The 13,550-nt window shown below is 35.8% G+C and overlaps 2 protein-coding genes across 3 annotated transcripts; both read left to right on the forward strand.

Annotated features, from left to right (window-relative positions):
- The first annotated feature begins 2,520 nt into the window (after positions 1-2,520).
- Positions 2,521-3,634, forward strand: LOC110022754. 2 transcript variants are annotated; one of them, XM_020721845.1, is made up of 3 exons: positions 2,521-2,710; positions 2,777-3,132; positions 3,219-3,634. In XM_020721845.1, the coding sequence occupies exon 3, from the start codon at positions 3,221-3,223 to the stop codon at positions 3,479-3,481; it is 261 nt and encodes an 86-aa protein (XP_020577504.1). In that variant the 5' UTR covers positions 2,521-2,710; positions 2,777-3,132; positions 3,219-3,220; the 3' UTR covers positions 3,482-3,634. The 2 variants fall into 2 exon arrangements, with proteins under 2 accessions (XP_020577504.1, XP_020577505.1); XM_020721846.1 differs by having other exon boundaries at positions 2,911-3,132.
- Positions 3,635-6,681: 3,047 nt separating this feature from the next.
- Positions 6,682-8,822, forward strand: LOC110022803. Its single transcript, XM_020721915.1, has 2 exons — positions 6,682-8,264; positions 8,359-8,822. The coding sequence occupies exons 1-2, from the start codon at positions 7,653-7,655 to the stop codon at positions 8,422-8,424; spliced, it is 678 nt and encodes a 225-aa protein (XP_020577574.1). The 5' UTR covers positions 6,682-7,652; the 3' UTR covers positions 8,425-8,822.
- The last annotated feature ends 4,728 nt before the right edge of the window (positions 8,823-13,550 follow it).

A 13,550-nucleotide genomic window follows, 5' to 3' on the forward strand; every position in this document is an offset into this window, starting at 1 on the left:
GACGAATAGCCCCCCCCTCCCCTCCTCGTAGAATTCTCAACAATCCACAAAACCAGCTATGTCTAACAGCAGTTCCACCATCATATGTCAAATATGTCATAAGAATGGATATTCGGCTGACCAATGTTGGCATCACTACAGGCTAACAACAGGCAGTACCACTTCTTCTTTCAATTTTACCACTACAAACAAGAATCAAGATTGGGTTCTTAATACAAGAGCCACAACACGTATGACTCCTCATCTAGACAATATTTACAATCTAACTATTTACAATTGTTCTGAATAAGTAATGATTGACAATGGTCAGGCTACCAACATTTCTCATATAGGAAATGGGCTCGTGTCAATACTAGAGCATAAGTTAATCTTGACTAAAATCTTAAGAGTGCCACATATTTCCCGTAGTTTACTCTCTGTATCAAAATTTGTAGAAGATAATCAATGTTTGATTACTTTCAATGCTAATGGTTTTTTGATTTAGGATCACAAAATCAGGACACCTCTTCTCAGTGGTAGTCTTAATCAAGGTTTATATGCAATAAAAGCTTTACAGCCACCATTTCTTCCTCAACTTGCCACAATAGGCTCGGTCATCCAAATTCTAAGGTGCTTCGTATCATCAGTAAACAACAGACAAAGCTTAAAATTTCTACAAACAGTGATATAAGTAATACTTAATTACAAAACAAATGCCACAAAACAACCCTTTTCAACTAGTAATACTAAGTATGCTTTACTAAAATTGCTTTAGTCTGATGTGTGGGGGGCATATTCTCAACCATCTACTGATGGCTATCTCTATTTTGTCACATTTATAGACGCTTATTCTAGATATTGTTGGTCTTTTCCTTTATATGTAAAATTTGAAGTTTTCACTTGTTTTATTAACCTGCACAAACAATTAACCAATAAGTACAGCTGTAATATTAAAAATTTAAGAACTAACGAGGCACTGAACACAAAACAAATCAATTGCAAAGTTACTTACAACAACATCGAATACATCATCAAATTAGTTGCCCTTACACTCTTGAAGAAAACAGAGTGGAAAAGCGTAAAAATCACCATATTATTGAAACAACTAGAACATTTCTGAACACTACATAGTTACCCACAAAATTTTGGATTGTGTTGTTTAAACAACCATTTTTCTCACAAACCGTCTGCCCTCCCCAACAACAAATAATATATCTCCTTTTTAGCTTCTCAACAATACTACTCCTGAACACCATAACTTGAGAACCTTTGGTTGCTCATGTTTCCCTTGACACCAAACATCCACGCATCACAAATTTGCCTCTAATGCTCCATTATGTGTCTTTTTGGGTTACAATAGCCATCACAAAGGTTACCTGTGTTTTGACATTCAGCAACAACGAATCATCATCTCTAAACTTTTCACATTCAATAAAACACACTTACCTTTAAAAAATATTCAACTTTCAACCATTTCTTCCCAACCCGACACTCAATCCTAACCCCCTTCCCTATTACGTCCAACTGCAACAATCATTTCCCCTCAACCCACTATATCTCCTCAATCACAAGATACTTCTCCAATCCTTCCTCAACATTGTTGTCTAACTTCAGCATAACCGTGTTGTATCAATTGTACTGAGTTCCCTCAGTACAACTAATATACATGGATGTACAATAGTAAACTCAACCAATTTTTTTCCTCGAATTTTTACCAATTCAGACATTGCTGCATTCCTTCAATACAACTGTGTTGTATCAGTCATGTTGAGATAAATCAATACAATCAATGCAATATGTTGCATTTTCATTTTAGGTGCATCCACCCAAAAAAAAAAAAAAATCTTCAGTTAGGAAACAAAAAAATACAACTATTAGAAAAGAAAAACAAGAATTATTTCATATTTGCAAGCATATCATCGGATTTACTTACTAAAAAGACAACTATTTGATCACACACAATCGTCATATGCTGTATTTTGATTGCTACAGGATTCTCAATCTTTTATTCGTCGTTAAGCTAGGAGACAATCAGATATGTGGAGCCCTAGAATGAGACAATGTTGTCAAACAAAAATAAAGGAACTAAACAAAAAAACGAACAAAATGCGAAAATCTAATCTTAGTACAACAAAGGAATCTTGGGGGATAAAAAATACCGAACAACAAATCATATATAGAGCTTGATACCAATCTCAGAATATAAAACATCAAATGAATCTCAAATACCAAGAGTCTAGATCTCCGTGTCTAGTATTTGCCTTTTTTTGGATGGTTCGGGTTGAGGTCGGGCCACTCCTTGTCAATTTAGAAATTAAAATATAATTTTTAGAATAAAATAATAATAATAAACAAAAAAAACAATTGGCATAATCGCATAACGCACCCCCCTCCCTCCTTCCGGTGGAAAAATTATTCCATACTGATCGGACACCGGACGGTAAATCACCTGATCTACGGTCCCAATATATTTTTAGTGGGCCCCACCTAAATTTTTTTATATTTTTTTAAAAAAACATAAATAATCCTGACCGGATCACAAGGGTCGGACCCGGTGTTGGCAAGCAATAATTCCTCCTCCCGGTGTCGCCCAAAACCATCGAGTTCTTAACGAACCTTCGCGATCGCCCCAGCTGGAAAGGCAACGACGGGATCACAGCTTACAGAGACCACCGAAACTTTCAATTTTCTCTTCCTTCCGCTCCACCCCTACCAGGATCCATCGAGGAAGGTAAGCCTGTTCGCGCCATTCTTCCTCTTCATTCGTTTAGGATTTGATAAATCTGCCGATTCACAGGATTTATCGCGAATCGGCGACAGTTTGGGATTTACAGGAGCTCAGGATTTAGATAGACATTTTTTTTTGCCGTTTGGCAAGATTTAGCCTAAATCCTGCGTAAATCGTTTGCTTAAAACCGGCTGCTAAAACAGCCCCTAGGTCTATTTTCACCTTCTGGTTCGCCGCAAAAGGTGAACTGCGAAGCAGTAGAAGCTGAGTGGCTGCGGCAGGCGGAAAAGATCGGGAACTCCATTTGGAAGGAGGAGAATCTCCATCTGTCCCGTCGCTCATAACCCTCCTCGGCGAAACTCCTAGCAATTACTCGCCACTCTCTTTCTCTTTCAGTTGCGCAACTCTATTCCCTACATCCAAGAGTAAGTGAGGTCACCTCTCTCATTTTTTTTAACCTTATGGCTTACAACCTCGGTAACATTTTCTGTGTCTTCATTTTTAATAAAAGGAATGGCGAATGGATTACTCTGGGCAACTGCGGAAGACCTGGCGAGGAACAGAGGAAAGGTGTTATCCTTATATCGTCAAATTCTTAGATCTCTCAATTCCCCTCATCTCCCACTCACTTACTCCTCTCGCCTCTCGAAGAAAGCTGAGGTCCGCACCATCTTTATATTTGGATGCGAGGAGCGATCCCTTCACAACATTGCTGACCTTATTGATACCGCCGAGTACTCCCTCTCGATTCTTAGGAAGGGCCGTCTTCCATAAAGACAAATCTGTTGAATAAGGCATTTCCTCTATGCTCTTCCCTCTGTATTTCTTGAGAATAATGAGATAAGTATTTCTTTTTTTTTCTTAAATCTGACATGATATTATTTACTTAGTATGCTTTATTTGTTCGCTATTTCTTAGTATGCTTTATTTGTTCGCTATTTCAAAGTTTTGTTTTGTGATGTTGCTGCACCTTTGAACAGCGTATATGGGGGTATCACTCATGATTGGGCTATGAATATTTGGTTTTCAATCTAACAATCCCAAGCTAAAATTTTCTTAACTGATTTATTGGGTTGGTTAGAGAGGGCTCACATTGGATCAAAATATAGCAAAGTTTTATAGAATTTTTTATTAGATTGCAAGTTAAAATGGGAATAACATACCATTTTTAAAGCTACGATTTTTATAGGAACTCTTTCGGTTGCTTTCTCCTTTTTCTTGCACTAAATTAAATTCCTCTTGTTATTCATGTTTAGTTGCCTTTGTTTTTCTTTGAAGTAGCGAGTAACAAAATTGCCTTCAATACAGTAGAAAGAAAACAACAAGTATGAGTCATTTCAATTCTTTGGATGTGAAGCCAATAGTTGTGGATGTATGGGTTACTAAAAATGGAATACATGAGACAGCCCTCCATCGATGGTGAGTAGAGAAATACAGAGAAATACAGAGTGGAGATTGAAGCCACTGCTGGGCTAATAAGTGAGAAGATGGAGGAGAAATGAAAAATGTGTTAGATTTTTTTTTTCTTTTGTTGAAATTTTGATTGTTGATTTATTCATTCTATGCTTAAAATCAAATATAATTGTTGCTTAATTTTCAATTATTTAAAAACATAATATTTTACTGCCAAATTCTATGTTATTCAAGTGTACATAAATGTAGGATTTTCGGTAGTGACTCTCAACCCAGCTAGGCAGCCACCACGCATCAGAAAAAATCAATTTGGTTTTACAATGCATCAAAGTTTGATCTTGAAGACACTTAGAATCTGTTTGGGGCAGCTGCAGCTTATCTAACTTATCCTGATAAGCTCCTGATCAACAGCTGATCCAGATAAACTGATTGGTTATTTGGTTTGTGCTTTTGGAAAACAACTGATTTGCAACTGATTCTGATAAATAACTATTCTGCTCTGTGCAGTAATGTTGTTTGCAACATAATTGTCATAACAATTTATTTGATACTTGAGAATAAAAAATGAATTAAAAAGAGTACAAAAAAAAACAAGTTAAAGACCTAAAAAGTCAAATTTGTAAATATTTATGCATGCACCTAAAAATAGAAGATTTACATTATTACATACTTACTACATCTACATAAATATCCAACACCTAAACTTTTAAATCTTGGATTTAGTAAATTCAATTTCCTCACAGTTTTGCCTTAAGTCCCATATTTACGATACTTTTAATAGGATTTACGTATTAATTTAGCATAAGTTCAACAAATGCTATAAATGTGTTAGATAAATCCGACGTTACATTGAATCCATTTTTTTTCTCATTCTGCTTATTTTATGACGTAAATCCGAATTTACTAAATTAGCTTAAGAAGAAAACACAAAAGAGATTTATGCCAAACATGCCAAATGAACTTAGCAAGAATTATGGAGAAAAACAAATAATAACAGAAGAAATTAAGGACGAATAGCCTGAAGGAGTCTTTAACATTGCAGCGATCTCTAAGATCGCCCAAATTTTCGGCTGAAACCTTATCTTCCAAATCAAGATTATTAGACAGAAACGCACAATCAATTCTAAAATCTAAGAAGACGACAAATTCTTATAAAAAGTGGTTTAACGAGAATGTTACCTTGAGTTGGAGATCCCTTGCTATCTACAATCCTGGGCTCATTGGGAGAAGTTGCCGCCATGAAAGGAGATCTCTTGCTTGGCCCTAACATCCATCGGATCAGAGGGAATACCCATCTCTATCAATCAAAGCTGTGACAAATAGAGCTAGAACCAGCCTGTGAAGCGAATGGTTTCTGGTAGGAGTGGAGTGGAAGGATGAGAAAGAAGGGAGTATCACTGGTTTTGTATGTCGCGATCCCATCGTGGCCTTCGCTACTAGCTCTAATCGCGTATGTATTGCATGGTTTCTTTCACGAAGCCGACGGTTTTGGGCGAAACTAGGAGGGGAGGAGTTATGACTTTGGCCTGCGACGATGAGGGATGCTTCGGCCTGCGATGATGAGGGATGCTTCGGCCTGTGACGAGGAGGGACTCTTCTCTCTCCACGGGACGAGGGCAACCCCAGCAAAATGTTTCCCGAACGCGGGCTGCAGGGCTCGACCCAATGTAAGATAAAATCGCCGTTCGCACATAAGCTGCCCGAACACTACATCCAAACGCTTAGGTGGCGTTTTGAAAGCGCGGCCGCAGCTGATAAGCTGCCCCAAACACACCCTTGATCAAAAGAGATAATATTCTGCTATTTTTATTTGCATCTTTCACTGTATGTTTATAGTTCATTTATGCATATATGTATGCACCTACATACATACATACGCTCTCGTAGAAAGAGTTGAGAGATCCCAACCCTGACCACTTGCGCAAAAGCCGAACAATAATGCTTCATAACGATAGAGTAAAAAAACTAAACAAGATGTCAATGAATTCGCTTTTATGGACCATGGTGTCATCCAATCAGAGAAACACAACCTCAGAAACCTTACACTTATCTTATACATGGACCATGGTGTCATCCAATCACCCATACATAGAGAAAAATTAATTTATGGCTTTTATGGAAATATATTTATCTTTTGTTAGGGTCTATTTCTTGAAAATATTTTATTTTTCTTTTTTTTAGCAATGGAATTAGATTGTACAAAGTTTTAGGAGCAGTTTCGATGGTGGCTTTCTATTATGTGTACTAGAAATATGGACGTCTGCAATAGGAGAAAACAATGATTTACAATTTTCATTCGACTTCTTTATTAGTTGTTATAATCAAGGTTGAGATATGCCAAATAAACGCTCAAAGTTCAATGGTTCAACCGAACTGAATTGAGTGATATAATAAATATTTTAATTATTTTAATATAATTTAGATAATCGAATAATGATATTTTAATATCATTTTTATTGATTCAACAAATAATATATTAATCTAAGACAATATTTATGAATATTTTGAATAATATTCTAAATAAAAAATTTTAAATAATAATATTTTATCTTTTTGTTAATTTTAATATTTGATTTTTCCATCCGGTCAAAATCAAAATGTTAAAATTGCATAATATTTGAACTGTTCAGATTCTTAAAAATGGTAATGGTTATTCGGTTAAACCCTGGTTCTGATTAGTTCAATACCGGTTCTACGTAGAAGAAGTTTTAAGTTTGGACTGCACAAGCTGAATGACTACCGTCAAACCTGCCGGTCCGATCTAATTTTGAAAACCATGGTTATAACAATAATTATACATTAAATTTGAAATTCTATAAATTCTTTTTGTCAAATAATATAAATGCTTCCTCAGTTGAACAAACGGAAACAATTTCAATGCATTCAGTGTACGGTTGCTCCAAAATTCTCTGATGTAGTTAAGTCCAACGTGGAAACAGGTCTAAGGACATATTCATAATAAAAAGTTAACGACTATAATTCCAATGCGTAAATACAAAGAAATCACTTAAATTTTATGTAATGCAAAGAATGTAAATACAAAGAAATTTTATTGCATGCAACACTTATCCATCGCAACATTAATGATTTTTCTTATTCACGATCTGTTGAAAAGTAAGCATTTATATGGCCAAGCAAGATCTCATTTCTGTGAAAGCTACCCTTCAGATTCAGGAGCAGACTATAATTCATAAATTACTGAGTGTCGATTGGGCTTATAGGATTGTAAAGACAAAATTCTTGAAGAAAATGCTTATGAACCTCTTTTAAGTTTTAAGAAACTTTCACTATCTTCATGATGAAAATTCAATGTTTTCATCATTGAATGCTTGTAAAGACGGTTCCCGTTCCTATTCCAATATTCCTATTCCAAAGCTCCAATGGACAAGCACACGCCAGAGGTGACTATCCAGTGTCCGGTAATTAATGAACACACTCTTTGGATTCCCCAGCCAACGGCGCTAGTCTTCTACACAGTTATATATTGAAAGGCAAAGGTGCTTTATCTGCATTACAGATCTCGCGGTACACCATGTCCAAGGTAACGGTCACATTTTTGATTGATAGAGAAGAGAAGCGTGTTGTATGTGCCGAAGCTGGAAGTGATTTCGTCGATGTTTTATTTAGCTTTCTAACTCTTCCACTTGGAAGCATTGTTCGACTTTTGGGTAAACAATCTGGGTGGGGATCTCTAGATAGTTTGTGCCAGAGCGTTGAGCAGTTGGACATCAAGCACTTCCAGACCGATGCATGCAAGAAAATGCTTCTCAATCCGCGAAGTGCGGCAGCATTAACTTGTGAGGACCTAAAGGTTAAAAATATATTTGCTGGTAATCCAAGGATGTCCTACTACTGTGAAGAAACTTTATCCTTAATTCAATCAGTAAGTCAAACAGTTTTCCAGCAAGAAAGAACATGTCGATGCCACCGCTGTGGCAAACTTATGAATAAATGTTGTTTCCACATGAATAAGATATCAGAATGTGGAGGAATCTTTGTTAACGAAAGAGTAAATTTTTTGATAACTGATAATCTACGGGTGATACCTGCTTCTTTGAAGGGGGGCTGCTCACTTTTTAAGGAATTGCAAATTACAGATTCAAGTATAATGGAGAAGAAGTTAATACATTTCGGCACAGAAGAGGTAAGATCTACTTTGAAGACTTGAGGAAAAAATGCGTTTAACCCTCAAACGTTGAAAATTTAAAGTTAAAATGCTGTTTTCCTTTTATTTTTAGTACACTGAACTTGTTGAGAAAGCTATTAGTATCCAAGAATCCATTGACAGAGATTTGCTTCCCTGATGCTTGTTTAGTATCCAAGAGTACATTGACGGAGGTTTGCTTCCCCGATCCCTGTACGCAAGCAGGTGTAAATTGCACTTAAGCGATTAAACAGGAGTTGAACGTGAATGAAGAAGACAGTGAAATTACCTTAAATCTCATCTTGACAGAGAAACCAACAGTGTTATATATGCCGATGTTGGGACAGATTTTGTCAATCAACTTTTGAGCTTTCTCACATTTCCACTCGGTTCTGTGCCTAGACTTCTTTCTAATAACATATCAAAGCTAGGAGGTTGCATCAATAATCTATATTCATCAGTGGATAATATGAGTCAGAAAACTGCAGAAACTAAGCAGCTGTATTTAAGTTAAGTATTAAGTTATGCTGTAGATAAAGGATTTGTAATATTAAATTAAGGATTGTAATATTAAATTAAGTATTAAGTTATGCATATTTGTTTATTCCACTAGTTGAGTTGCACTGACATAATTATCCAATTATCAAGAGCACAACTCTTTTAATGAATACAATATAAAACCTAATGAAAGTTATTTCATCTGCCCATGATTTGGTATTATGATAAAGTGATTTATAACTAAGCAGCTGTATTTCAAAGTTATATTTCAAAGTTATAAATAAATAATTGTGATTAGTTTAATCTTAACCAATATATTTAGACAATAAATATGATTATGCAGTTGCATTTTTTGTTGAACATTTCATTAGCACGGTCACTACACATCTTAAAATAAAGGAAGCAGAATTTTATGGATAGAAGCAAGGCAAAGATGAAGGTAAAATGATGAATAAGAACAACATCCCTCCGCCCTCCTCTCTGATGAGTCTTGCTCGAACCTTTTGCAAACTCTCTCCTGTATTCAAATAAAAAATAGAGAATATCATAGTGGCATTGCAGGAGCACAATATATTGTCCAGGCTTCTGTATAAGTTGTTATAGAAGAAGTAAATGCTCAAAATTTAATGGTTCAATCAAGTTGAACCGGGTGATGTAATAAATATTTTAATTATTTTAATATAATTTAGATAATTGAATAATGATATATTAATATAATTTTTATTGATTCAACAAATAATATTTTAATTTAAGACAATACTCATGAATATTTTAAATGATTTTCTAAATAAAAAATTTTAAATAATAATATTTTTATCTTTTTGTTAATCTTAATATCTGATTTTTCCATTTAGTCAAAATCAAAATATTAAAATTGAATAATATTTGAACCATTCGATTCCTTAAAAATAGGACAGCTTATCCGGTCCAACCCTGGTTCTGATCGGTTTAATACCGATTCTTTGCAGAGCGGTTTTAAACTTGGACTGGACCGGTTGAATAACTACGGTCAAACCTGCCTATCCGGTCTAATTTTTAAAACCATTTTTATAACAATAATTATAAATTATATTTGAAATTCTACAAAAAAAAAAGAAACTCAAATAATATAAATGCTTCCTCAGCTAAAGGAACGGTAAGACAGTTTCAATGCATGCACTGTAAGGTTGGAGCCCAAATTTCTCTCATAAAGTTCAATGTGGAAACAGGTCCAAGGACATATTCATAATAAAAAGCTAACGACTATATATCCCATGCGTAAATACAAACAAATTACTTAACCGATGCTTTGCTACAATAGCCTTACCTCTATTGTCTCTCTTTGTTTGCTCCACCATCATCACTCAACTTTTGTCACTGGTCTACGATTGCTCAACCAACGGCCGACTACAAATGTCTGACCTTCATTGTTCGACTAAGATATTCTTATTCACCCATTTACAGCCTCCAAATAACACTCATTTAATTACTCTTTCTCAACTCTAATCTCATAATCATCGTCGCTCAAAGTGATGTAAGAAAATTTACCAAAGATGGTTGACCAATATGAGGATGACTGTTATAGCATTAGCATGTGTGAAAGAAATCAAAGAAATTCTATCAAGAATTTTTGGTCTATCAAAAGTTGTTTTTCAAACTGTAACTCGGTGACTTTAACTTGTATGGAAAAAGTCAAATTGAATTCCCCTAAGATTGATTATACCTTGATTAGGAAAGGATGGTTGTCACCTGGATCCCGAATCAAAGGTAAAGGTGGTATGTATTTAAATTGTTACTGCCCTTTTGATGTCAATTCTCATCCTCGTCTTGGGAGTAGAAGTCCAGCTAGGGACTATTTGTAGATAATTAATAATATTGTCTTGCATGCCAAGAACTTGTTAAATTGTGGTCATGTTTAAGATGTTGACATGAGTGGCTATTCAAAGTTGTAGTGAAAGTTGCCGTCAGTCTAAAACTGGTTCTCATAGACTTGATGTCCTAAGGATGAAATGAGGTCAAGTGGAGTGGGTGTGAGACGACGGGCTTGAACCGAGTCAGGTCGAGCTAAGATCACGAGACAACGGGCAATTACATGGGTTAGAGGTGGGTCAAGTCAAGTCATAGTTGATTACTTGTGGGGCCAAAGAGGGTTGACTCGGGCTCGAATGCTCATCTGCAGTACACACAACTCACATAATTTTGTGAAATGCCACGCGAGCATCGGCACACGTGTATGTGAGCTCATTTGTGCACACTTGTGGGACTCCTTTTAGCTTACTTGAAGTTATTTTTGTTTTTAGGTTGTTGATGCCTTTTTGAGACTCCTATATTAATATGCAGCTTATCTTCTGAGGCTTTGCATGACGACGTTAACCTATTATGGATAAAGTCAAATTAAATTCATTTGTAATGTAAGACTCGTCCTGGGTTGTTTAGCTAGTGATGCTTGATGATGTTAACCTGTTTTGGACAAAGTAGAATTACATCCATCAAAGACGATTGACCTGTCTTGTTAATCAAAGTTTCTGCTTGATGACCATAGCCTATTTTAAAAGAGTACTATGAAACTACTCCAAGAATTTATTTACATATCCTAGACTTTTAGTCGAAACTTCTGTTTAATGATCATAGTTTATTTTGGAAGGGTCGAGTCAAGTCTCAATGAGACCAATTAAGACCATAATAAGATGTCAAATATGTTTTGTATTTCTTGAATCAGGGGGTGTAAGTCGTGATGAACTGAACTTTTTTTTTTTTTTTGAACAGTCGTACTCAATAATAATATTTGATAAATTTTTGTTGAGGTTATTGAATTTGTTGCCCCCAGCAAGGGTATTGTCTACACAAGTTTGGTTATTTTGTATAAAATAGTACATGTGTCAAACATTGTAAACGTTAGCTTCAAGATCCAGTTGAGGAGAAACTCCAGTAAGATAAGGTTGCTCGAATAGAGCATTTTTTAGCTAGACAACACTGATTAGTAGTTGATCTTACTATCATGTATAGCTAGAGATGCTCGATGACGTTAACCTGTTTTGGACAAAGTGGATTTAAATCCATCAAAAGTGTTTGACCTATCATTCATTGTTAATCAAAGTTTTTGCTTGATGACCGTAACCTATATTAAAAGAGAACTACGAAGATACACCAAGAATTTTCTTACATATCCTAGACTTTTAGTCGAGGCTTGTGTTTAACAATCAATTTTTTTTTGGAAGGTTTGAGTCAAGTCTTAATGAGAGCAATTAAGCCCATAATAAGGTGTCAAACATGTTTTGTATTTCTTGAATCTGGGGTGTAAGTCGAGATAAACAATTTTTTTTTTTTTTTGAAATTGTGGTTGCAGTCACACTCAAGAATAATATTTGATAATCTTTTGTTGTTGCTATTAAATTGGTTGCCCCAATAAGGTATTATCTACACGAGTTTGATTATTTTGTATAAGATAGTGCATATGTCCAATATTGAAAATCTTAGCTTCTTGATCCAGTCGCGGAGAAACTTTAGTAAGATGAGGTTGCGCTAATAGAGAATTTTCTAGCTAGACAACACCAATTAGTAGTTGATCTTATTATCATGCTAAGATTATGACATAAGTTTCATCTTGAATTTGTGATCAGAATTATCCCTCATCTGAAATTGGTTCTTCTAGACTTGAAATCAAAATGAAATGTGGGATGACTAGCCCACCATAATTGTGCCGAGAATGTTGACATAAACGTGATACTAGATGACTATATTGCCATAATTGTGCCTAGGATGTCAACAAGAACGATCTTTTGAGACTGCAGTGAAGATTGCACCTCTCGTCAGTGAAAGCTTCAAAAATTATCTTTTAACTTTCACTTATTTTGATAAATTTGGAAGAATAAGAGTTCTTGACAATCCACTGTCAGCAAAGTGATGTATACTATTGGAAAACAAAGCAGAGGCTTGGTGTCCTGGATCTCAAGTCCATGCCCAACGTGACTTTATTTCTCATTGACAATGTCAAATTGTTATGTGTTAATTAATTCGCGGTAGAATAGTGATATTAATATCTTAGTGTTGTACAAAGATCCAACACATACACAAGAGAAATTTATAGAGAATATAACAAGAGCTTTTATGTGTAAAACTCGAAATTGAAAAAACCATGAGACTTGGCATAAAGGAAATAATTTACTATGCTAATGTAGGTCACAAGACTTTGTTAGCCGTTAACTGGCCAGGAGCAAGATTACACAAGTGGTGTGACTTCTGATAAGGGTGTGGCGTAACATGTCAGAGAAATGTAGGTGTTCTGGCAAAAATAGTCCAAAGACAACTATGGTGGTTTTGACGACGACTATCGGGCAATGTTAGTGCATCGGTAGGTACATCGATCAGAGCAGTGAAGATCCAGGCGGTGACTGACGAGTAATTGTGGTCAAGTGGTGGTGCCCTGATGGTATTAATACTTAACAGTGGCAATAAGGCGGTGGTGTAGCTCTAAGACAACAGTTCGACGATGGTGGAGATTGATGACGATGATATTTAATGGTTTGTAATGGTGGAGCTTGATGGTGACAGTCTCGCGGTGGTGGAACTTGAAAACGACGGTCGACACTATGGTCTAGTGACGGTGGAGCTTAACAACTGCAGTGACCAGACACTGGTGGTCTGACGACAGTTTGGCAGTGGTGAAGCTTAGTAGGGCCAGTCTGGTGGTAGTGGAGCTCAGGAATTCTTACGAGCTTGAATTTCCCGTCAACCTTCTCCAAGTTCAAATCCTATGTTCCCTTTCACGAAAGGACTGAGAATCTAATTATAGATTTTGTAAGTGATACT

Source organism: Phalaenopsis equestris, unplaced genomic scaffold (assembly GCF_001263595.1).
Source record: "Phalaenopsis equestris unplaced genomic scaffold, ASM126359v1 Scaffold000202, whole genome shotgun sequence".
NCBI lineage: Eukaryota > Viridiplantae > Streptophyta > Magnoliopsida > Asparagales > Orchidaceae > Phalaenopsis > Phalaenopsis equestris.